General features: G+C 37.5%; 1 protein-coding gene across 3 annotated transcripts in view; it reads left to right on the top strand.

Moving 5' to 3' along the window:
- LRRC7 (leucine rich repeat containing 7) overlaps positions 1-17,107 on the top strand; it is a gene marked incomplete at both ends in the record, with an annotated part of 413,422 nt that extends 396,315 nt beyond the window's left edge. For all 3 annotated transcript variants that reach the window (XM_080692757.1, XM_080692758.1, XM_080692759.1), the window contains 2 exons: positions 4,926-5,000; positions 17,000-17,107. In XM_080692757.1, coding sequence (XP_080548883.1) covers positions 4,926-5,000; positions 17,000-17,107 — 183 coding nt within the window. The remainder of the gene's footprint in view (positions 1-4,925; positions 5,001-16,999) is intronic.
- Between the last annotated feature and the right edge of the window lie 10,355 nt (positions 17,108-27,462).

Consider the following 27,462-nt stretch of genomic DNA (forward strand, 5'->3'; position numbering starts at 1 on the left):
CTCTCTTAAGCCAGCACAGCTGGCTTTGAACCTGCACAATCCTCCTGTCTCTGCCTCCCAAGCACGGGGATTACAAGCGTGTGCCACCACACCTGGCTATATTTTTAAGGGATATAGGATATAGCTTGGAGGTAGAATGGCCCTGGGTTCAATCCCCAGTACCAAAAAAAAAAAAGTACTGCCATTATGTCTACTGAATAGAAATCCCAATAGTAAGAAGGGGTTGCTGGGGGAAAATGGATTTTATATATTGGCCCTTGGACTAATAGTGTATGAGAGCTAAGTGCCCAGCGTGGAAGAACCATGGGTTTATATTTTTTCCACAGCCAGTGCCAGTCAGTGGTCTAGTAGCCTCATCATTGTGTCTTATTTAACTGTCCCTTTTCAGACAACTGGCTTTCTTTTCCTTCTGAATTGACCACTTTACAACTAGAGAGGTTAACATTGTTTCAACATCATTCTTATTAATGCCACCTTTACCCTAAAATGTATTAAAGTTTTTTATGATGTCCTTAATGTTATAAGTAGCATATAATCATTATATAAAAATAAAAAATAAGGGGGGGACCTCCTATTAATGCTTAGGAGATATTTTCCAGATATTTTCCCATATAACTCTGCATATAAACAGATTTTTATAAAATTAGTATCATAGTACATGATGATTTATAACCTGCTTGGTCACAAAACATCAATGTATTTCTCTATCAGCCATCTCAGACTTTACCTTTAATAACCACATATCACTCTATTGTATGGCTTTACCAATATATATATATATATATATATATATATATATATATATATATATGTATGTATATATATTGGTACTGGGGATTGAAGCCAGGGGCATTCTATCTATGAGTTATACCCTCAACCCTACTATATTTTATGTTTTAAACTTTGAGACAGGGTATTGTTAAGGTGCTGAGTGCCTTACTAAGTTGTTGAAGCTGGCCTTGAACCTGTGGTCCTCGTGTCTCAGCCTCCCAGTTACTGGGATTATAGGCATGTATCACCATGCCTGGCTACCATAATTTCTTTAATCAATGCCCTGTTATTAGACATTTAGCTATAGTTTGTAATTTTTCTTATTAAAAATAATACTACATTTTCCAGGCATAGTGGTACTCACCTATAATCCCAGTAATTGAAAACTTAGACTCTCTGCAACATAGCAAGACCCTGTTTCTTGGTGTGGTGGTACATGCCTGTAATCCCAGTCTGTGGAGGCTGGGTTAGGAGAATCACAGGTTCAAAACTAGCCTCAGCAATTTAGTGAGACTCTGAGGAACCTAGAGAGAACCTGTTTCAAAACAAAATTTAAAATAAGGCTAGAAGTGTAGCTCAGAGGTAGAAGCCTCTGAGTTCAATCCCCTATACCACAAAGGAAGGAAGGGAGGGAGGGAGGGAGGGAGGGAGGGAAGAAGGAAGGAAGGAAGGAAGGAAGGAAGGAAGGAAGGAAGGAAGGAAGGAAAAGATTGGGGTATAGCACCAAGGTAAAAAGCCCTTGGATTCAATTCCCAGTATCAATAATAATAACAATCACTAATAATAATAATATGGTCATGATGGATAATGAACATTTTAGTAGATCTATATTGCATATTTTCCAGTTTATTTTCTTAAGGTAAGTTCTAGAAATCTAATTATTAGGCTACAATTTATAAAGTTTCTTAAAGCTTTTGAGATCTATCTGTAATTTCATCATTATAAGGAAGAAAAATATTTAAATTAATATAAATCATTCATAAACTTTAAATTAATTAGTTTCAAAATGATCAAAATGCTAAATTAAAACATAAATAGAAGTAGTTTAATTTGGCTTTGTTTGTGAAACCATTTATACCCATACACAAAGTTATGGGTTTCAGTGAGAGTTACTAACTTTATTTATCAGCAAAAGATATGATTTTCTAATTAAAAGGCAAGGATATTATTAAAATTTTGTTTTCTATTTTTATTTATAAACTTTATAAATTTAAAAAAATTAACAGCTAAACTGACTTATAACTCACAAGACATAGAATTCATCCCTTTAATATTACAATTAATGGTTGACTTTGATATGTTTAAGTACATTGTGTGTTTTAGAGATTTTCCTCTTCCCCCCTCCTTTCTCCTCCTTTAGGTTGTCTTGTTTGCTCCTCCATAGGATTTTCTTTTTCACCTCGAGTTTCTCCTATGGCCCAGTTCTCCCTAACTCTCACATATTAGGGAAAGCATCTGATTTCTTGTTTTTTGTGACTGACTAATCTCACTTAGCATAATGTCCTTCAGTTCCATCCATTTCTCTGAAAATGATGTAATTGAGGTTTTTTTTGAGGGGTTAAATCAGTGATGTGTGCATGTTTGTACACACAAGTTTTTTACCCCAATATGATATATGAATATAATGCACCAATAAAAATTTTTTTAAATGTACAATTAAGAAATCTTTTAATATTCACAGTTTGTCCAACCATCCTCACTATTTAATTTCAGTACATTTTTATTATCTTAAAAAAAAAGAAAACTTTGGGCTGGAGGTATAGCTCAGTGGTAGAGCACTTGCCTAGTATGTATGAGAACCTGGATTTGATTCCCAGCACCAGAAAGAAAGAAAAGAGAAACTGTACACATTACTGGTTACTCCCCAGTAACTGCTCTGCAGACCCTGGCAAACACTAATCTCCTTTCTGTTTCAGCTTATTGATCTATTCTTGACATTTCATGTAAATGGAATTGTGTAGCAGGCAGCCTTTGGTGACTTCTGTCTTTCACTTAGCATGATGTTGTAGGATATATCAGTACATTCCCTTTTGTAGCCAAATAATATTCCACTGTATGGATGTACCACTTTGTTTATTTATTCAGTTCAGTCTTTGGCTGTCAATTAGGGTCTTGTCACAGTTATGATTAAAACCCTTCAGTAGCACCTCAAACTGTTAAGTAAGGCTATGAAAGGCCCACCTTGATCTGGCCCTGCCTTCCTTTTGGCCTATCTTCAAGTATATCCCCACCCTCATCCCTCTCACCCTTTATCACCAAGCCAGTAAAACACAACTACTTCTCATTTCTAAAATGCAGCAGGCACTGTGCTCTGTACATGCTATGACCTTTACCTGTGACATCCTTCCTCTCCTTGCTTGTGTGGGTGCCTTTTACCTGCCTTTATGATTTAGCTGTCAGATAAGTCCCCCCCCCCTTTTTTTTACGGTAATGGGAACTAAACCCAGTGGATTCTACCTCCGAGCTACACCCCCAGCCCCAATTTTTATTCTTTATTTTGAAACAGGGTCTCACTCATTTGCAAAGGACCTCACTAAGTAGCTGAGGCTGGATGCAAACCACAATCCTCCTGTCTCAGCCTCCCAAATTCTGTGATTACAAGCATGCGCCACCACACCTGGCCCAGTCCTTTTCTCAGAAGCCCCGACACACGAAGTATAAGCTAAGCACAACATTTTTTACAATCTATTACACTTCAATCGTAACACTTGTCACACTGTTTTATAATTGTTGATTTCCTTCGGGGTTTTTTTTTCCGTGTATGTGTGGTACTGGGGATGGAACCCAGGGGCCTTCTACCTCTGAACTACACTCCCAAACCTGTTTTATATTTTTATTTGTAAACAGGGTATCACTAAGGTGCTGAGAGCTTCACTAAGTAGCTGAGACTGGCTTCAAACCCGTGTGATCCTCCGGTCTCAGCCTCCCAAGTACGAGGATTACAAGTTTGCACCACCACGCCCAGCTCCTTAACTTCTTTTCCACTAGATTGTGAGCTTCTTAAAGTCAGAAGCTACCTTCTGTATATTTCTGTATCATTGGCAATTAAGGCCCAGCATGTGGTAGACAGTTAATCATTCATCAATGTTTGCTTCATACATGTGGTTGATAAAATTAACCTATTTAATAAACTGAGCAATTCAAGAATTTTATAACTACATAGACATAAAATTCACTTTAAATGCATGTTGGAAGCTGGACATGGTGGTGCACATTTGTAATCCCAGCATTTGGGAGGCTGAGACAGGAGGATCATAGGCTTGCTGCCAGCCTCAGCTACTTAGTAAGGTCCTCTGCAATTTAGTGAGACTCTGTTTCAAAATAAAGAATAAAAAATAGGTCTGGGGGTGTAACTTGGAAGTAGAATGCCCCTGGATTCAATTTCTAGTACCGCAAAAAAATAAAATAAAATAAAATAAATGCATGTTGGATTTATCTTATGTTTAATTTGTTTATGTATATTTTATATTAAAAATCTCAGCAATATACACAATAATTAACTTATTAAAACAAACTAGTACAAATATATATACAATTCTAGTAAGTCCTTTAAAGTAAACATTGAATTGATAGCCTATCAAGTAGGTAACATTTTTAATGTAGAATAGCTTAAGAAAAATTCAGAATTTATAAAAAGATGATCCAGCATCATATTTCAAATGATTTAGGTAAGAAATTTTTATGAATATACCATGATAGCAATTTATAAACCATAATTGCACCTTAAAAACAAGATAAGCTAGTTTTGAGCCAGACACAATGGTGCAAGCCTGTAATCCCAATACTGAGAAGCTGGAACGGGAGAATCGCAGACTCAAGGACTGCATATCAAGGCTATCAGCAACCTACTGAGATCCTGTTTCAAAACAAAAAATAAAGGGGGCTGGGGGTGTAGCTCAGAGGTTGAATGCCTCTGGCTTCAGTCCCCAGTGCCCCCCAAAAAATTGTTTTGTTCCTCTTTTGTAAGTGAACATGTTCTTTAAATTTGTCATGAAGAGTGCTGTCTTATTTAAAGTACTATGATAATATTTGAAGTGAACATGTATAAACTGCCTTTAAACTATTTTCACTGTTTTCTATTGTAATGAAAATTTGTTTAAGTAGGCTTATTTGTCAGAAATAGAATCCTAACCTTTGTTACTTCTGACTTATAGGGTATCTTTGTTACTAGGGTTCAGCCTGATGGGCCAGCCTCCAACCTACTGCAGCCTGGTGATAAGATTCTTCAGGTAAGACAGATAAGCTCATGCTTGTAAATGACAACACAGAAACAAATAGGCAACCATGTTATTAAGTTAAATGACTTGAATTAAATTTTTGAAAAGTCCTCACATTCTTATTTTCCTTTGTGGTTTTGGAATTGAGAGACAAGTCAAAAGCTATTCAGTCTGATAGAATCCTATGTCCCTACTACCTAACATAGTGCCTGGCATGTGGTAGTGTTCTGCATGTCTTCATTAAATTGAATGAATTACTTGGTACTATAAGAAATATATATATATATATATATATATATATATATATATATATATATATATATGCAAGGTCTCTCTCTCTGCTAAAATAAAAAAAAAGCTGTTTGATAAGTTTTATGAGTTGTCATGAAAGGCAGCCAAGAGTAACCTAAGCTGGGTGTGGTGGCACATGCCTGTTATCCCAGTACTTGGAAGGCTGAGATAGGAAGATCACAGGTTTGAGAACAACCTCAGCAAATTATCAAGGCTTTCATCAACTTAGTGAGACCCTGTTTCAAAGTTATTTTTTTAAAAAAAGGGCTGGAAGTCTAGCTCAGAAGTAAAATGCCCATGGGTTTAATCCTCACCACCAAAAAATAAAAACGAAACTACTTCATCTCCAAACTCTGGTCTATCAGAGTGAGAACTAAGCTGAGCAGAGATTTGTTCTACAGCTTGAGAAAAGTTTGTGGAAGCTATCTTCATTCACAACAGAGATTGCAAAAGATTTTTCTCTTCTGTTTATTTATTAAAAAATCTATGTGTATGTGCATATCTATATGTATAGACAGCTATTGATTTTTATAAGATTTTTCTCTTCTGCTCAGATTCAGAAATAATGTATTATGTATATAGTTTCTGAATACATATACATATATGCTTCATAAATTATATATGTCCTGCAGATCAGGAAACAAATTACTTGAAGATTATTAAAATATATTGCAGAATATACTCTTTTCTGACAATAAAATTCTAGAAGAGTTGTATGTAAGGACAAGAGGGCTTACTATTTGTCATCCCTGAGACATACATGGCAATAGCAAAGTACACAGAGGAGTGGATTCCTAATGCAAGATGTATGAAGTTTAGTTAAAAGTCAAGAATATTCCAAAAGAGTGGCACCTGGATGTCTCTTCTCTCCACAAATGATAAAGCCAGGACATGACATTTTATTTTTGCTATGGAACTCATTTGCATCTGTATAATAAAATCAAAGTCCATTTTCAGTAAGATAAAAAATCCACATAGACCTTAATCAAATAAGTATTTAAAGTTATAGTCATACTAGTTAAAAAGCAAAAAGAAGCCAATTATATTCTCTGAAAGAAATAATAAAAGCTAATTCTGAACTGAAATAGTTGCCAATGTCAGAGAACAGGGGACAATCTGTATATTTGACACTATAATACTATTGGTTCTTAGCTTAAAGAATGTTGAGAGTTGAACATTGAGTCAGCAACGTTGAGTTCTCTCGTACTTACCAGAGAGATCTGTATCGTGTATTTTCACTTGAACAAATTTATATACAAAGTTAAATGACAATAAATAACCTAGAAAATCAAGATAAAAGGAAGAAAACATGTGGACCCAAAGTAATAACACAATTACTATATGTGATAAACTCAGTAGCAAAGAGTACAAGAGAATATGATGGTGGAAGAGATGCCTTTCTCAATTTCCCCAATCCCAAAATGTATTGGGTAAAATTTGTCTTTTTTTTTTTTTTGGTACTAGGGATTGAACCCAGGAGTATTCTACCTCAGAGATATACACTCAGCACTTTTTATTTTTTATTTTAAAACAGAGTCTTGCAAAGTTTGCTGAAACTGCCTTGAACCTGCAATCCTCCTGGCTCAGCCTCCCAAGTACTGGGATTAAAGGCATGTGCCACCATGCCCAGCTGTCTTTCCTTTTGAATAATTCTTTTTACTCACCACTATTCCATTTTGTTATAGTATTATTATCATGTTACTGAATTACATAAAATATATATATAAATTAAGTGATGATGGTAACTACTTAAAATACATTCACATGATTTTTCTGTCATTTTGCTGTTCATTTCCCCAGCATGGGTACACTGTAGTTAATGATCATATTCAGGACTTTACTTTAAGACAGGATGGCATAAGGAAAAAGCACCATGATAAAAAAAAAAAATTACTCTTTACATCCTCACCTTTTGTAAAGCTAATTAGCTAAGAATAAGAGAAAGAAAAAAACAAAAGCACATGGATTGTAAAAAGTTACAGCTAGACTTGGTGTAATTTGTAATCCCAGTATTTAGGAAGCTGAGATAGAATGATCAGAGAGGTTCCTGGCAGCCTCAGCAATTTAGCCAAGCCCTCTACAACTTAGTGAGACTCTGTTTCAAAATAAAAAATAAAATAGGGCTGAGGGTATAGCTCATAAATAGAATGCTCTGGGTTCACTCCCCAATCACACACACACACACACACACACACACACACACACACACACACACACACACAGAATGTTACTAGATCAAACCATACGTTTTTGCCAATATGCAACCATTGCCGAAATGACAATTTTGGTTCTTTTTACATCATAGTTCCTTCTTTCTAAAGTTCTTTCCAGTTAAAAAATTTAATATGAGTGATTATATACTTTATAGTTTAAATATATCTGAATATATAAAATCTATTCATTATGGTCACTCTGTGAAAAGATTAATAGATTGGAAGTATATATGTATTGTACCTGATAGCTCAAAATGTGACTCATAGTTATAGCCTATGGCTCACTTACAAGTGTATTGTTTTCTTATATCAAAGTAGTTGTCCTTTGCCCTTTTATTTGTCTATCCTCTTCCCCAGATATGAGCCTAATTTTGGCAGAAGAAGAGAAATGAAACAAATTATAGAGAATTAGTTAGTAAATCCATATTTTACCAGTTACAAGACACATTTTTCCAATGTGTCTTAGACACATTTGGCACAATAAATGTGCCAAAATAAAACAGTCAGTGTGATATTAATTCAGAAAAACCAGGTTATTTCCCTTTTCTTTCCTCACCTTAAAAACTTTGGCCCTACAATTCATATAGACAGCATAAGAAACCACTGTCAACAGGTAAGCCTGTCAATGACTACTTGGACTTTTAGCAGGATTATAATTACTGTGGGATTTTACTGTCATTTTTCCTATTTTAGTTAGTAATTTTTTTTGGCCCAGAGCACCATATCCTTTTGACCAAAATCATGAAGGTTGATGCCCACTGGGACTACAATATCACTGCTGTGTTCCATGACCACTGGCAACTCCACTCTGCACCCTGATCAGTGTTTTATAAGAGGATATTATTTCCTGTGTGTAGTCCTGGGGATTGAAGCTAAAAGAGTTCTTCCTCTGAGCTATACCTCAGCCCTATGTCTTAAATTTGAAACAGGATCTTGCTATGTTACTGATGGTGGCCTTGAACCTTCAATCATTCTGTCTCAGCCTCTCAAGCCCTGGGATTAAAGGCTTGTGCCACAGTGCCCAACTATAAGGTGTTATCATTAGAAGCCACATAATAGATAAGGGAAATGTCATGTGTCCTCAAAGGAACTCACAGCTAGGAAGACAAAAGGAATGTATGTAGATACATCAGAAAATTAATGAAGTATCAGATTTTTTACCACAATAGATGTGGTAAAAGTATTAAGAAAATGATGTGATTAATAAGAGAGGATATTCCTTGGGATGGAGACCTGGTCACTCACAAGCAAAATAAAAGCAAAGATGCTAATCCCTGGTGAACTCATCTCATCCTTGACATGCACAGGAGAGGTGAGACTCTCCAGAACAGAGTGCCCTGAGATCCTTGATGATCTTGGAGATCTCTAGGCAGAGGGAGATAGAGAAACAGGAATTTGTGTCTAATGGAGCAGAAGCTCCTCCAGGTTTGATAGAGTAGGAGGAGGAGGAGGAGGAAGAGGAGGAGGAGGAGGAGGAGGAGGAGGAAGAGGAGGAGGAGGAGGAGGAGGAAGAGGAGGAGGAGGAGGAGGAGGAGGAGGAGGAGGAGGAGGAGGAGGAGGAGGAGGAGGAAGAGGAGGAAAAAAACTTGTGGGTGAGACTGGCCTGAGTCTTCAGGACCAGAGTTAAAAGACTGAAACAAAAAGAGTGAGCAGAGAGTTCAAGGAGAAAGATCCCATCTCATCTGTTAGTCATGTGACTTTGAAAAGTTTCCATGGAGTTAGATCATTCAAATGTGGATTGAGCTGGAGTGAGGGAGGGAGAGGTAGCAAAAACAGCTCTCAAGCGTCACAATGTGAAAAGCAAGTTTAGACTCTTCAGAAGTCGAACCAAAGTGTATGTGGACGGCTGAATCTTGTTGTACACTGGTGCTTACGTATACAGCCACTATATCAAAGGAACCATCCTTTTCTGAATGGAAGTTTTGTGGCACTGTTAAGTACAAGTAGGTGTGATTAGGCACTAATATAATTACCTTACTTAAGTAGAGCTCATTTATTCAGTAACTTCAACCATCATAAATGTAAACAATAAAAAATGCAATCAGGCATGGTGGTGCATACCTGTAATCTCGAGACAGGAAGATCACAGGCTTAAAGCCAGCACATAGTAACTTAGTAGGACTCTGCTTCAAAATAAAAGTTTAAAAGGGCTGCAGGTGTAGCTCAGAAGTATAATGTCCCTGGGGTCGGTCTTGAGTAACACACACACACACACACACACACACACACACACACACACGCACGCACACGCACATACACACTTCTGAGAATCCATAATTAATGTACCAAAGTCTCTGCACTCAATTTCATGCCTTTTTCTCATAAGAGGGGATTTATTTCATACTTGGAGTCATTTACCTACTTTTTCAGACGACCAAGGGGAAAGCCTCTGGGTCTGAACACACTGCCAGAAGCAAAAAGTCACAGCTGACAGGTTTCCTGTGCAGGAAGAGAGTGAAAACTTCTTTGAAAAGACAGAGACAGTATTCAAGAAGTATAACAGATGGAAGTCACTCAGTATGACCAGTATTTCCCAGGGGTTTTCATGGTCAAATAAGTTTCAGAGCCATCTCATACCTTAGCCCTCATTTCAGGACTTATGTACTAAGCATACTGAGAACCTTAAGAAATCTTAAAAATGTATACTTCCTGGCATGTTTCTCTGTGTAGCCCGCTTTACTAGTAGCGCCCCCTAGCTACTTCCATGGAACACACATTGAGAAATATTTGTCATAAAAACAAGATAGCCAGACCCATGGCTTTCTCTAAGAGTGTGGATGTTCACAGCCCCACGAATCATTAAGAAATTATTAGAGTGTGTTCGTTTTTCTGAATTAAAAAATTTAAAAATTGATAAATATTGTTTGTAGTTAAAATAAACTTAATAATTACTTAATTAAGAAATAAACTTAAGGGATTTGGAAAATTTTCTAAAATTTTGTCCAACAATGCTAAATAAGTTACACATGTCTATGATTTACCTTATTTGGTGGTTGAAAATAAAAAATATCAAAGACCTTGAGGGAGAGGTTGTTTTATATAATCTAGTCCAGGAAGTAGTCATGTCCAAAATTACAGAAAATAAAGGAGCAAAACAGAAAATAGTTGAATATCAAACATTTAGTAAAATGAACCTCAGCCATTTCATTTTATTGGCACAGCTGGAAATTGAACCCAGGGCCTCATACATGCTAGGCAGGTGCTCTACCACTGGATTACACTCTCAGCCCCTATATCCATCTCATAAAACAAGCTCTTTTAAGGGCTCAAGGAGTCCCCTGAAAATGAAGGGCTTATTTTCATGGCAAAAGTAAAAGGAATCGTGTAGCTACTTGGTAAACTGCCTTGTACATCAAAGTTGAAAATTTGCTGGAGATTTTCATTTGACACATTTGATAAGAAAACAGGCATTCGAATATCAAAGCAGATAAATGCATTTCTTCAGAATTACTATCTAGTAACAGATCCATGCCAAAATTTCTATACAAATAATTCCCAGAGATTTGAGCTGAGTATATTCTGGCTTGGCATGTCTCTTTTGACATGAAACACTCATGCTGAAATATATGTGTCCATTTAAGACAGAATGGAAATTCTTATTTGTTTGACTCTGCAAAGGTTTAATACTACAGTAAAAGCTATTAAGACTTTAAATTTTCTCGCATTTCTAGAGAACAATGTAAATTTTTTTATACAAACTAGAAAGTGAAGATCTCTTGTTCGGAGTTTTAATAGAGGGCTTTTTTAAATGATTTGGCATAGAGATAATGTGTATTGATTATTCCGTATATTCAGCCCTAAATATATCCCAGTTTTTAATGAGAGTACTCTATCAGATGAAAATTCTGAAATGGGAATTCATTCCAGATAGTTAATGTGAAGTGCAATTATAATTATCTAAGATTTCTACCATCTCTCAAAATGCCTTGCTATAAGAATTGAATACTGTGAAGGCTTATCCTCGTAGCTCTAGATTGCTTGCTGTATTTTATAGTTTCCCTCATATATACCTAATGTTAAAAAAAAAAAAGTGTACTGGTCCTTTAAATGTTGTCTCTTGAGGATTAGTCTAAATCAACCCCAAATCACCAGCCTGTGTCTCAAACCTGATCTCTTTTTTGGAGTCTAATGAAATTAGCACTGTCCTTGCTGTTGAGTAATCCCATCATCTCTGGGGCCAAGCCTTTTTCCAGGCTGGCTTTTAAGTTTAGCTTTGGCTGAGAATACAACAGAATTCCTGTGAGAATGACAGCCTCATCTGGAAAGTTTCTGCAGTATAAACATCCATAATTTATATGTTTAACAAAACATTTACCAGAAGGAAGTCAAAGATAAATTCAGGAAGGAACGAGAGGAAGGAATTCAGAAACCAAGTGTTTGGCAGTAAATTGATGGGCTGTAATTGCAAAGCTCCACTTCTAGTTGGAATTGCATTTTTTTTTGCATTAACCTTCAGTCTTTTAATGTCTAAATCATGAAAAGGGAAAATTAAAACATTTTGTGGTACAGAAGATGTCAAATGGAATTGAAATAAGGAGCAATATCTTCCGGACATTAACAAAGATTGTAGTAAAATGTTCCTTCATATTTCCAAATAAGCTAAAGCTAGAAACCTATGAATGACATATTCTTTTTTTTTTTTTTTTTTTTTTTTTGTGGTACTGGGGTTCCTGGAAGCTCTTCTACCTCCGGGATACACTCCCACGGGCTACACTCCCAGACCTATTTTTTAACTTTTTTTATGTGGAAACAGGGTCTCTTAAGCCAGCGAGGCTGGCTCCAAACCAGCATGATCCTCCTGTCTCAGCCTCCCGAGCGCGGGGATTACAAGCGTGCGCCACCACGCCCTGCTGAATGAAATATTCTTGAAGCTTAACACTTTCAGAATATCTTTTTGCTTTCTAGATTGTTTCTTTATTAACTGCACTGGAAATTAATAAGCCACTAGTCTGTTTCTCATTTTTCATTAAGTTGCAATTTCCTCAAAATTGCACATACTTTATTTGAATTTGATAATGTGTTTATATAAAGCGTGTATGTCATCAGATGTAGCAACAACACTTAAATTTTTCATTAATCTAACATTCCTCATATCATCATTTGCATTTATATTGGGCATATACTCAAAATATTACATGCATAAACGTATCACATGCACTTATTTTTCAAAGCATCATTAAATTTATACTCTAACGCAATTGATATTGCATTAAGGCCAGTCATTACTTCCTCAGCCTCTTCTGTGTACACACATAACCAAAACTCCACAGAAGATGGGGATTCTGTTAATTGGAAAAGCCCTATAAGTGCAGTGACTGAATTCTTTGATTCCCTCTCTGAACTATTAAAGATATAAGTCAGATAACCATATTCATGGAACAAATACAGTGTAAATCCTTTTATTCCTCTGTGCTAAAGATGGAGAGGGTTTTTCTAGAACTGTAGTTCTGTCTGCTCTTTTTATGTAGGCCTTGTCCAGTCTTCTCTGTCGTTGACCTCCTGAGAAACAGGCCTGGCACCCTGCTCCATGTCAAGAGATAGCTCAGTTACTACTAAATAGTGATATGATTTAAGGAACCTAAAATAAATATCACAACCTTACAACATCCAAAAAAGAATTGTGCCAAGAAACAGAGTTGATCATTGTGACCCAACTGGTCACTATCTGTATTATTTTAGCAATTTCATGTGATCTCTCTTATCTTCTTATTTTCATCTAGTAAAAAATCAGGGTTAGCTATGCAAGGAAAAAAAATAAGTTCCTTCCTCTGACATTTTCTTCTTCTATTTTTATGGTTCAATGAAAATCTTGTTTCTTTAATTTAAGAAACTATCAGCAAGCCAGCATGCTGGTGCATACCTGCAATCACATTACTTGGGAGGCTGAGACGGAGGATCAGATGTTCGAGGATGGCCTCAGATATGTAGTGAGACTCTCAGCAACCTAGTAAGACCCTGTTTCAAAACAAGTTTTTGAAAGGGCTGGAGTATAGTTTGGAGGTAAAGTGCCCCCAAGATTTAATCCCCAGTATACCCACACACTCACACCACATCCAAAGTATTATCATAGTAATATTATTAACTAACATTTATTGATTGTTAATAGTGTGACAGGCCCCATCCTAAACACTTGATTTGATCAAACACTCATTTGGTCTTTAATAAACTTTATAAACTAACTCTTTCAGAGTCCTTCTAGCATTTTTGAAGCCATTCCCAGGCAGTCTCTGGATGTGGTCTTTTAAACAGGCCAATAAAGGCAGAGCTGGAGCTATAATAAGAACAAGAGGGTCAGCATTTCTGTAGCTTTTAATTCAAGACTAAATATTATTTCTATCAGTGTTTTTGGAATAAGTTAAATTAAACCTGATAGGAATGGGAGTGAAAATCATGCTTTTATCCACTGACTATAAAGAACAGAATTAGACTAGAAGGTAAAACAGCCATAGTGTTGATCATAGCAAGTGAAATGTCAGTTCAAGTCATGTGGAATAACTGAGGTCTTCTTATTATAGTGAAATATTAAGAGGAACTATAAGAAGAAATATTACAGTGTCAGCTAGTTAAGCCCTGACCCATTGCCTGGCTGTTTGACCTCAGGAAAGTGGCCTAGTCTCTCTAAAGTATAGGAGTCTCCCTCCCTTCCTTCCTTCCTTCCTTCCTTCCTTCCTTCCTTCCTTCTTTCCCTCCATCTATTCTTTCTTTCCTGTCTTTCTTTCATACTGGGGATTAAACCCTGGATCTTTCTATCTCCAAGCTAAACCCCCATCCCTTTTTTTTTTTTTTTTTGGTGGTATTGGGGTTCCTGGAATCCGTTCTACGTCCGGGCTATACTCCCAGACATGGTCTCTTAAGCCAGCGCAGCTGGCTTCGAACCTGCGCGATCTTCCTGTCTCCACCTCCCAAGTGCGGGGATTACAAGCGTGCGCCACCACGCCCAGCCCCCGTTCCTATTTTATTTTGAAATAGGGCCTTCCTAAGTTGCAGAAGATCTCACTAAGTCGCTGAGGCTGCTCTCAAACCTAAGATCCCCTGTCACCACCTCTGACTGTGCCGGCTTAGGTTTTAAATTTATAAAGTGAACAGGATTAGTCTAAATCAGCCAGAGTTTGTTTTTGGTTTTTGGTTTTTGGTTTCAGAGACAAAAACAGAGGTTTATTTAGGAAAGTGGGTGATATATGTTCAAGAAAGAACACAGTCCATCTCAAGAGGTAGAGAGGGGTTGAGGTCTTTACAGTTCTTATTTTATAGAAGACCCCATGAAGGGGTGGGTAAGGGTGCACAGGAAGGGATGGAGGTGGCCTTTCTTATGAGCATTTTGTTTACTAAGCTGCTTAGGAATCTCAAGTGGAAAGAGGGGCTATTATGATTAAAGGATATGGACCTGCTGAGGATTTTAGCCTAAGAAAGAAATAGGCCCTGTAGGTGAAGATAAGGGTTATGAAGTTTCTAGATTTTAAAACTAGTTTTTCTTTCCTTTCCAGTTTGTCCTCTTTTTGCCTATTATTATTTTTTTATATCTTACCTCAGTCCCCACTTCCAGACTTGAGTTCCTTAATCTTAAAGGTTGATGGAGGGCAAAAGTCTACCTTCTATAGCTAGTCCAACAGTTTTCAAACTGTGTTTTCATGAGCACTGTAGCTTTGGAAGGTGTTGGCAAGCAGGCTTTTCTGGATATGATCTCCTTCAGATATCTCTCTCTCCCTCTCTCTTCTCCCCTCTCCTCTTCCTCTCTCTCTCTCTCTCTCTCTCTCTCTCTCTCTCTCTCTCTCTCTCTCTCTCTTCCTCCCTCCCTCTCTCTCTCTCCCTTTCCCTCTCTCTAGAAAGATTCTGTTTCAGTGTTTCAAATATCAAACCAACTCCCTTTCTTTTGAAGAAAAGATTATTTGAACTAACTTTCCCTTTTTTTTTTTTTGGTGAGGTTCTTGGAAACTTTCCCCTTCTACCTCTGGGCTACACTATCAGACACCTTTTTTTTTTTTTTTTTTAATTTGGAAACAGGGTCTCTTAAGCCAGAGAGGGTGGCTTCAAACCTGCGCGATCCTCCTGTCTCTGCCTCCCAAACGTGGGGATTACAAGCGTGCACCACCGCCTGGCTAACCTTCCCTTTAAAAAAAAAAAAAAAAAAAAAAAAAAAAAAAAAAAAAACCTCTAGCAGGGCATGGTGCTGCACGTTTGTAATCCCAGCATTTGGGAGGCTGAGACAGGAGGATCACACTTCTAGGACAGCCTCAGCTACTACTTAGTGAGGCCCTTTGCAACTCAGTGAAACCCTGTTTCAAAATAAAGAATAAAAAATAGGGCTGGAGGTGTCACTCAGAGGTAGAATGCCCCTGGGTTCCATCCCCAGTACCAGAAAAAATAAAAATAAAAAGCCCGTCCATATTAGTGTATTTTTATGGCTACTTTCTATACTAAAGCTTAATATCTAAATTCACAGATGTGTGTGTGTGTGTGTGTAAGTGATTTTTAAATTTTTTACAAAAGTGCTTACATACAAGGACCATTCTACATCTCTTTCCTGCATGGACTCTTGCAAAAGTTCACAGATTGAGGCTCAAGGAGATGCCAGGAATAAGACAAGACTGGGACTTGTCCTTTGCTAATCACACTTTGTCAGATGTGAGTTTTAGGACACTCTTGTTACAGCCTTAGAGAAACAACTAGCTTCCTTGGAAGTTTGCCCTCTCCTCTTTGCCTTCCTAAGCACTACATAGGATTTTACCTCTTCAGATGTTAGTTCAGTTCCTCATACATTTGGTAGCAGTGATGCAGTAGGTGCAGGGGTACATGCCTTTAATCTCAGTATTTGGGAGTCCGAGATAGGAGGATCACAGGTTTCAGGTCAGTCTCAGTAACGTAAGACCCGCAGCAACTTAATAAGACCCTGTTTTGAATTTTAAATTAATAAGCTGGGCATGGCGGCACACACCTGTTATCCCAGTTCTAGGACAGGCTGAGACAGGTGGATTACAGGTTCGAGGCCAGCTCAACAATTTACAAGGGTCACAACTACTTGGCAAGACCTTGTTTCTAAATAAAAATTAAAATAGGGCTGGGGTGTAGCTTTGGAGGTAAAATGCCCCTGGGTTCAATCCCCAGCGCCACAATTGGTTTGGTTTTTTTGGTGGTACTGGGGTTCCTGGAAGCCCTTCTACCTCCGGGCTACACTCCCAGACCTATTTTATACTATTTTATTTTTGGAAACAGGGTCTCTTAAGCCAGCAGGGCTGGCTTTGAACCAGCGCAATCCTCCCGTCCCTGCCTCCCAAGCGTGGGGATTAAAGCCTGTGCGACCACGCCTGGCCACAATTGTTTTTATTTTGGATAAAAAGCTGAAAGGGTTTGGGGTATAGATTGGAGGTAGAATGCCCCTGGATTCAATTACCATTACTAAGCATGAAAATACACACCACCCAACAAAAACCCTGACAATTTTTGTTAAATCTTATGATTAGAAATTATGATACTTTGCATTGATTGCCCTGTTTTCTTTTGTATTTGCAGGCAAATGGACACAGTTTTGTACATATGGAACATGAAAAAGCTGTATTACTACTGAAGAGTTTCCAGAACACAGTAGACCTAGTTATTCAACGTGAGCTTACTGTCTAAATATTTTCTATAAATAGTGAAGATCCGTCTAGCCAGACCTAATGTTCAAAGAGAAATTTATACATAGAAACAAATTTTGCCAATTGCTGGACCAATGGCAAACATTAGTGCCAAATGTATAATACTCTATGTTAGCACTGATCATCCTTAACAATGTTAACTCTATAAATACGACTTCATGTGGTTATGTATTGGTTTTAATTGTCAGCCTCAGGCTGTGCATTGGTGCAGTTTTGTTTCTATTTTTGTTTGTTTTTTTTTCTTTTCTTAATCAAATAAGTTTCTTCTCAAAGTTGGATTTCACATAATTTTGGAGCACGGAAGCACACACAAGCTATTTATGAATTCTGCTCTCCATCAGAAACACTGCCTCAAAGTTGTTTATGCCTTTATATAGAAAACATGAGTATAAGAATTGTAATTCCCATAAAATATTTCTAGCACAAGGTATATGTTGGCATACATACAAAAAGAATATAGAGAAAAAATGATATTTTCATAAACTAAACATCTCGGATTGAGAAAGAAAATATATCTTAAAATAAGACTTTACTATATTGAATCTTTTTCAATAAAAATCATGATAATGCCTTATGAAAGTAACTGTACATATGGTATAAAGTGTTTATATTTGGTTCCATACTCATTTACTAAATTCTCATAACACAGAGTGAAATATTTCATAAATGATCCATTTATCTCTGGGACCTGAGTATAAAAATAGGACAAACTAATTTGTTCAATACCTTTAGCTAGTTACAGTCCATGCAGAGTTAAGACATAGATGAAAGGTCACTGTAGATAAGTCTTTTTCCTCACAAATTTAAGCAGTGAATGATGGGTGGCAGGACAGGTGTTGCTTTACTTTTTTCAAGTTTCTGTTAATTCTGAACTGTAGCCCCTGTGGTTTCCTAAGATTTGTAAATGTGGAATTTATTTGTGTGCTGCTTTTTTTAATTTGCTACTTTTAAGTCATTTAAGATGAGTTTGGGGAACTGGTGAAATTTATCATTGAGGAAGACTTGTTAGAAAGTTATGCTGGGTAATTTTAAAACTTTGCTATTTAAATATGAAACTTCAAATATAATTTCTCAGAGCTGTGGTCTACCTACATTGTTAATTTCAATGCTTTTTTGTGGACAAAAATAGATAAAATACTTTTTCCCTCGAAGAAATGTTTCAAAGTATATAAATCCCGAATGCTATCTCACTGGAAAGACAAGTATACTTAGTCTAGAATTATTTTCTTTTACACTGAGAATATTATCCTCTATAAATAATCAAAACTCATCTTATAATATTTTTAAATATTTTATATTAATCACTAATTTGACTAAAATATTAATTTGAAATTCATAATAATTTCCCATAATTGGTTGTATGTATTCTTATATTTCCATATATACATATATTTACATATATAAAATGAATTTACTTTATATTCTATGATTCAAGGATTCTATTGGGATTTTACAATAGAATCACATATGGATGTCATCCAAGCTCTGAGAATAATATTTGTAAGTTAACTGTTTTATGGGGACATTGAAAATACTGTATTTTTGTAGGGTCTATTAAAAGGAGTGTCACTTATTAGAAGGACAGTGGTATTTTTTGGCATAGATCTTGTCACTTGAAGGCAAACAATGCTTCATTTTATATGATTATATAATTAGATGCACTAATTATGATGTTGTTTTACATCGGGGTGACATGATTCCATGATTTTATAGGGTTTGGCGATTAGCTGATTGGCTAATCATGATTGGCCTACTTAGTTTATTTCCCAGAAGTAACTTTTAAATGCACTTTAATATATTGAGTTTCTGGTGAGAAAAGTCTTTCAGAGCCTAATTTCATTTGTCAAAAACTTACGCCACGCCACCATATCCAGATATTGCTGAATGATCATCAGTAATCAAGATGGAGGCCCTCACAGGCGTCACAGGATCACATAAAGAAAAAAAAAACTCCAGAGTATATTTTGGTGGCCATGAAACATCTCAAACCACCCCATCAGTGTTGTTGACTCTCTAGTGGGAGGGATGAGGGAAGAGCCAGAAGCAGGACTTCCAGGAGTCTCTTCCTTATGTCAGGTTTCTGCATCAATCCCAGGGTATGAGTAAATGCCCCCCAGGCACTGGGCTAGGAGGATCAGATCCTAGTAAACTCCTCTGCCCCTCCCAGTGTGACAACACTGCCTAGGACCCATGCTTTAACACTTCCTGTTCTGCAGTTCAGAAATGAGGAAAAGAGAAAAGGGATCCCAGACCAACTGGAAAAGAAATCTGATGTGATATGCCAAAGCACCTCTTTGTTAAGTATACTTCCGTGCTCATACTGAGAACAGGCAGGTAGTAATGAAAAGTCCTCCCCCCCCCAACTGAAGAGAATCACTAATCACCTGAGGGGAGAGTATAATTTATTTGATAATGTGAGAAAAGTTAGCAAGTCACTGATTTTTGAGTATTCATTTATTTTACTAAAGGTTTTGCTGCCTAAAACTAGAGTTTGTTTCATGTTAACAACAACAAAAGAAGTCAAGAGTGTGCCTTTAAAAGAAGAAAAAGGAAAATCAACGACCCAAAGGAGTGGAATTCACCCTGGATCCCGTAGACTCTACCTCTTGATTTTTATTGGCATTTTTCTACTGAAGAGGCTGTCTATATGTGATGGATCAGTGAGATGGAATGGAGAGGATAGAAAAAGATTAGAGGTGGAAAGAGAATTATTAGCAGAATTGCTGAAGATTTTGCAAAACAAATAGGCATTAGTGGGAAATTTAAAAAAAAACTATCTGCAAAGCCTAACGATACTTTGGCACAAGATCTTTCTTGTGTTAATTCCAACCCTCCAGAAAATACATATCACCTGAACACACAATAATTTGAAAGTATAAGTGTATTTTTAGCAAGAAATACTCAAAATCAGCGTGACACACAAGTATTTGCATCATGTGAATTTGTTGCATTTTTTAAGCCTATAAAAATATGTGTCCCAGTTATTTAGAAGTGTAATTATACAGACATCAAACAATCTCAGTTGTTTCTGGGACTACCCTTGGATAACCAACTTCAGGATGGAAACGACCTTGAATAGGGGGTGACAAGCTAACACTGTCTTATTCTGAAAGATGAGTATATACATATCCCTAATATAATTACTTATTTAAAATTAGGCTAAATTGTCTTTTACCAGGTGAGGTAAGGAGAGAGAAGATTCAGGGACAACAAAATGTTGAAGAAATTAGAATTATTTATGTCTATTTATACATATTAGATGGAAAAAACAAAATATTTCGTCTTTTAAGTATAAAATCTATTTAATATTTCCACCACAATTTAAAACTTTGGAAAACATAGTGTGCTTGCCAACTTGTATTTCCATTGGCTTTTTTCTTTTGTTGAGCAATTGGGAAGTAAACCCGGGATGGGAGTTCTACTTCTGAGCTATAGCCTCAGCCCTTTTTATTTTTTATTTTGAAACAGGGCCTAAGATGCTGAGGGTCTTGTAAGTTGCTGCAGCTAGCCTCAAACCTGGGATCCTCCTGTCTCAGCCTCCCGAGCACTGGAATTGCAGCCAAGCACCACCACACCTGGCTTTTTTCCGTTGGCTTTTAGTGCTGTCGTGGATCAGTTTCTGCTCCTCATTGGCACACAAATCAAGAATTTCTATTGTGATAAATACACTCTTATCAAGACACAAGAATATGACATAACCGGACTATAAACCCATAGTTGTATATGTCACCACTCTTAAGTTTTTGGTAAATTCAGTCAGATAACATATTTGACTGATTCCTGACAAACTGGCCAGACAGCAAATTTATTGGAACTCAGGATAAAAAGCGATGCAAATAATGAACGCCAATAAGTTAAGAAGATGGGTGCTTTATCTAGTATCTAGCATAAAGAAAAGCAGGGTTCAGGTTCTAATAAAGTTCATCTCACAGAAACGCTAAGTCTTTCTAAGCTTAATAAAATGTTCAACATGTTAGTGATGTGCCCTCTCTTATGGTTGTAACTACCTGGTCAACTGGAAATTTGAGAAAGTTTTACAGATTCAAAATCACTTGCAAACCCTTTTTTTTTTTTCTTAGCAGTACAAGTGCTTCTATTAAACAAAATACCCTGCCTTGATTCAAAATATTTTCCCATTACCCAGGAAGACCATGTCCCCCAAAATACATGCTAAGAGGCAAATAGAATGTGGACTGTGGAAGAATGGATGTGCATTAGGAAATCATGTGGGTTTGTATTGTACGAGATCCCAGGTGTCCACTCTCCTGTGCATCCTTTTAGCACCATTTAAGTCTAAACTACTCAGAGAACGTACTTTCCAAGACATGCCACCATACAGATCTGAGGTAGGCAATCAGGCTCTCTAGTTATGTCCTGAAAGATCTGGGGGCGTTTCTGTTTCTAGCATGCAAAACCAACCTCTCTTTACGGCAGTTTTTGCCACTGTAGATTCCTTCTCCTACTGCCATGCTGTTCAAAGGCCATGGATGTCTGCTTCTGTCCTCAGACAGGCATAGTAGCCCCTTAGAGCTGTAGCTGCTCAGAGACCCTTGTTTGTTTTTTGTTTGTTTATTGTTTGTTTGGTACTGGAGATTGAACTCAGGGGCATTCCACCCCTGAGCAACACCACAGCCCTATTTTATTTTGTTTTGTAACAGGGTCTCACTAAGTTGCTATGGGTCTTGCTAAATTGCTGAGACTACCTCCAACCTGTGATCCTCCTGTCTCAGCCTCCCAAGTACTTGGATTCCAGATGCTCACCACCACACCCAGCCCACAGACCCTTGAAAATCAGCTGTTGGCTCGGCCTCCAGCTTGAGAGGAACTATCTTGGGTGATCAAGGAATCTGGAGTGGTGGCATTAACCAAGGCCCAAAGGAGGACCACTGGCAGCATCACTGACAATTGTCAACAAAGCTCTTGGGCAAGGGTGAGCGTGGCAGTGCTCTCATAGAACTGTGCTTCTGTTTTTGTTATATTTATTATAAAAATAATCTCATTATTTACTTCTTGCATTTCTGTTTTTCAAATGTTGGATTTTGCCATATTGAGGGACTTCCTCTGAGTCATCTAAAATAAAATTCATCTGTGTTGAGTGCCCACAAAAGGTTCTTGCTGTGACCACTGCATCTTGCAGACTCCCAGGAGCAAGCAGGTCTGTGTGGTCCAATGTTAGGATGAGCTATTCAGAAAGGCAAGCAGTTGAATAGTCATGCAGCTGGCTGCTTGTTAACAGGACAGGTTCCAATCCTCCTCACCTTCACACTGTCTGCAAAGGGAATGGTTTGAAAATATTTTTCTATGAGAGTATAAACTGCACGCCTCCTACTCTGGAGAGTTCAGAGTTCTGAAACAATGAGGGGATAATAGAGGAATGTTGAATCCACTGGGCTTTTAAGTGTGCAATTGATTATTTTAAAATACCCTGAGCTCAATGCTAGGGGGGGGTGGGGTTGGAGAAAAGGCCTGAGAAATCATTTATTGGTTCTGAATTTAGAGGCATTTTTTCTGCTGGTGGGGACTCCTTGGTTGGATTCTCTGCAGATTTTCAGCTAATCCTCTGTGTAACAACACACTGAGTGCTAGGCAAGGTAAGGAATTGGACTGGATATAAGGTATGTACAGATGACAAGGGTATCTCTGCAGCTGCATCAATTTCTCCTCAAATGTCTGCACAACACACCTTTTGATGCCTAATTTTGTCCCTGGCAGGCAGCACCTCAAGGAGTAAAAGGTTGTAAAATTCAGGCAGCATTTATGTAGAAAGTGCTAAAATCCTCTATGACACTCACTAGTCTTGCAATGGAACCAGTAAAGGCTTGACCAAAGAAAAAGTCTAAAGTCAAATTTCTAGAAGATTTTGAAACTTAGCATAATTTTCCTTTCTTCTGTAAAAAGAAAAAATAGAGGCTTTTGTTTTCTTCTTTAGCAGGAATAATTTTCAATGAGTGCAGGAATTGGTGCTTTAAAAAAACAAAAGTTAATCCGGGCATGGTGGCACACACTCGTAATCTCAGTACTTGGGAGGCTGAGACAGGAGAATCACAGGTTTGCAGCCAGCCTCAGTTACTTAGTGAGGCCTTATGCACTTAGTGAGACCCTGTTTCAAAATAAAGAATAAAAAATATGGCTAGGGTATAACTTGGAGGTAGAATGCCTCTGGGTTCCATCCCCAGTATGGGGGGAAAAAATGAATCGTCCAATATTTCCCTAGTTTTGAAAATATATTTTTATCACTGTTGCACAAATTGGTTGCTTATGCTAATTTCTTATTACTTTAAAGTAAAATGATGAGTAAGCAGCCTAACAGATAGCCTAGTATCTCTGTGCCTAGAGCAAAATATCTTGTACGAGGGCTTTTATTTTCTTTAGCAAGCTCGAGTATTGTCTCCACAGGAAAACACTTATTGTAACTGATTCTCAGAAGCCAAAGGTATGTCATTTACAAATTCAAAACATTTGGAGGATTTTTATTGAATAATATAATAAAAACATTAAATGCCATGATTACCAATAATACCAGTAATATAATAAATATTTGTTGAGCATCAACTACCTACCAGGCACTGCAAGGGATATAATATAGTCTCTGCAAAGAGTCTCATAATCAAGTAGAAAGAGGAGAGAAGTTCCTGACAGTACAGGACAATGTGGTGAGTCCCTTTGTCCCTACCCTCAACTCATCTGTCGGTGGAAGGAAATAGAATTCATATCTAGTCAAATCTATTTGGGTTTGAACATGGTTGTTCCATTTGGAGGTGATAACAGGTCTCCCTCTGGCTGGGTCATACGGCCTCTGCGAGGCCATTGTGAATGTTTGTCAGAACTTAGAGAAGTATTTTATTGGCTAGGTGTGGTAACAAATTAATACCTCACTGGACAAGGTATATAGAAACCAGAATCCCTTGCATGTCTGGAAGAAGGGCCATCTACGGTCAGTTTGTTAGTCCTAAAGAGAGAGAATAAATGAGAAATGATATTCCTCGACCTAGTCCAGTACTCTGTCTCTTTGTCCCCCGACATGATGGGAGGAGATGGAAGGGGGTGTTGTAATAGATATGGGGCTTCTGACTTCCAACAGTCCTCTGTGTCAAGTGGTCTTGTGACGGCTGCCTCATAGAACATCTCAGGAGCACAGAGGTCCACATGGTCCTGGGGCATTCTACCTCTGAGCTACATTCCCAGCCCTGTTTTTTATTCTTTTATTCTTTATTTTTGAAACAAGACCTCACTAAGCTGTAGAGGGCCTAAGTAGCTAAGGTTGGCTGCAAACCTGCGATCCTCCTGTCTCAGCCTCCCAAGTACTGGGATTACAAGCGCACGCCATCACACCTGGCTTCTTTCCCTATTCTTAATGGAAAGAAATTTCGCTTTCATGGTTCTATAATATTTCTATAATATTTCATATGCTTTGTAGTGTTTTTTACACTCTGCCTGAGATCATTGTCATTTTGGCATTTGTTTTTCTTCCTCTCTCAGCTGCAAGCTCCTTGAAAGGAGTATCAGACGATGCTTAACAGAGGCCTTTTGGGCAGAAGAGCTGCAAGAGGGCGCATTTGCTATTCTTTACCATATACCTTTAATGCCTGTCTTTGTGTCAGAAGCATAGTAGGTGCTCAATAAATATTTGTGCAATGATCAAGTGGATGGCAGGCCCTGCACATGAATGCACTTATAAATATGGAATTAAGCAGGAAGTTTGAAGTTGGATTTGCATAACTTTAAACCACCAACCTTTTACCGTCTCAGTTTACTCATCATTCCCAGTTTGAGGCTAAAAAAAAAAAAATTACTTTTAACTAGATCTTCCTCTTTTCCTTGGCATTTCTTCTAAAAGCTTTTAGGCCTTTTGTGCCATTTCAGCAGTTATGCTTAATTTCCGTTTTATGTGTTTTAAGCACCTAACATTATCTTAAATGTTTAAGAAGAATTGGCTTTTTTTAATTGCAGCATATCATAACTATCTTTTTTACTTGTCTAGGCTTTGTTTTTCTTCTGGGAAGAAGTCATGTATATTGTTTTCAGAAATACCTTGAAGAAATGAATGCATGAACCGTTGAACTCCCAGTGTATGGTTTTGGCATCTTAGAGATAATCAAACCCAAGTATCCCAATTTATCAGAGGCTCCCAACCCCACCCCCCAAGGTGAAGCCACTGCGAAATAAGAGGAGGACAGTATGTGGTTGAGTCTGGTTCGGGATTCTTTTAAGATTCTTCTATCTGTATATTCTATTCAGTACATTACTTAAGCTATTCCCATAATTTGGAGGTAGGGAGAAGAGTAAAGGGGGTCATGAAAGAAATGGAGGTAGGGTAGTTTGCAGGAAGAGTCCCCCTTTCCTTTTAGCTCTGAAATTTAACTGCTGCCTCATATTGCCTGTTCTAGAATAGTCTTTCCAGAGGCCTTTGGCAGCAATGCAGCATGACAAGGCTTACGAACTTCATTTTAGCATAACGTCATGGAGTGATGCTACCTTCTGTATCCCTAAAGTGAAAATGTCATATATTCTGGGCACATTTCTCAGGCCACTGTGAAAGTTATAGAATTGATAGGATTAGGGATTAGGGACATAGAGTGTGTGGAAGCACCCTAGTGATTGAACAAGTGTGAGGTCCTGCCTTCAAACCCCAGCACCAAAAAAAAAAAAAAAATTGGCATGATTAACTGTTCAGATAGATCAGACTGCAACAGACCACAAAAATATCAAGGAAGCTCACCCTAATAAAACCATATTCTCTCACCCAAACTTTCATAGAGATCAGAATCTGGCCTTTTGATCTCAAGAGAGAAAGTAAATATGATTTCACATTAATGAAGCCATAAATATTAACTTCATTATATTTTTCCTTATAAGAACAAAAATGGATTTTCCCTTTTAAAAAAATGGTGTTCAATGAGCCCCAGTTGGTGAGCTCCTAAACCACAGCTTCTTTATTAACTCAGGGGACCTTGATTTCCTTGCTAGTAAAACATTTCTGTCTTAGCATTATTCCAGAAGTGTTTTCAATCTTTTTCTATTCGGGTTTCATAGCAAATGGATTCCAAAATTGAATATAATGTTCCCACACAGTAACTCTTTGTCATCTGCTGTTCTGCTTATATGATTAATCCCAGTTACTCTCCTTCTGCTTTTTATAAGGATAACTCCCTAGCTCTCTGCTTTGACTAATTTTCTTCTTTTCATACGATTTGAGATGTAGAAAGATTTCAATGTCATGAAGATTTAGAGGTCAGGAAGGGGTCCTTGGAAAAGACTTTCATTAGTGTCTTCTTGGACAGTATGATGCCTCAGACTATCCAGGGGTCAATATCTGTTTGAACAAAAATGATATGAAAAGTGATATGTTATCTAAAGGTGATATTATGTTAAGATAGAGGGGGGAATAGTATTTGAAGTATTTTAAGTATTTCAGAATAGTAAGTGAGGAAAGCTAAGAGTACACTAGAAATGAATGAAGGGGAATTAAATGATTAAAAGAGTAAGAATGAGAAAAGAAAAAAGGGAGGTAAATTAGGACTGACGAAGAGGAATGGAGATAAACCAAATGAAAGAAATGGCTGGCCTTTCCTCCAGTCTCTTGGTGCTGGTGACCGTGTCCCTTTTGCAGATAGCCCTGGATTCCCTTCTTCTCCCTCTCCTCTCTCCTGAACACAAGAGTGGTCTTTCGGCCCCTCTTGGTTTCTGATCTCCTTCTGGCTTTTCCAGGTTTCCAAAGAAGAACTCAGAATGAAAAATAAGAACTCCATTATATACATATTTAGTTTAATTGTTGTGCATTTCTAGAAGCTATTTTTTGTAACGGGCTGCTAATATATTTAGTCGTGCAGCTTCTCAAAACAAGGAAAAACACTGTATGTTACCTCATACAAATTATCAGAGTATTTACTTGAAATAAGGGCCAATATCAAATACTGACATAAGCAGTTCTGTGGAGAAATAACGGAAATTATTGTTCTTCCCTAAGATTGATAAGGGCCTTGAGAGGGACTGGCTCTTCTGCCTCTCTTCACAGTAGGGTTAATGATTTTCTTAAATTCCTCCAGAGAAGGCCCTTTATAACCTACCCTGATAAAACTGATAAAGTAGCAAATTACATGTTTCAACCCAATAAGACCCTCAGTTTAAATGACTGGGTTCAAGTCTGAAGGATATGCTCACTTTTAAGGAAAAACGTGCCTGTAGTTAAGAAGAGCCACCACTAGATGGTGACTTTATATCTAGATATTTTACACCTGAGCCGTGGCAATTCTCTGGCTTGGGTACTCACAGGCCCTGCACAGCCCTTTTTTATGCCTGTTGTGATGATATAATTGTAACATCCTTTCATATGCA

The sequence above is a fragment of the Muscardinus avellanarius genome (genome assembly GCF_963383645.1).
Source record: "Muscardinus avellanarius genome assembly, chromosome: 3".
Classification (NCBI taxonomy): Eukaryota; Metazoa; Chordata; class Mammalia; order Rodentia; family Gliridae; genus Muscardinus; species Muscardinus avellanarius.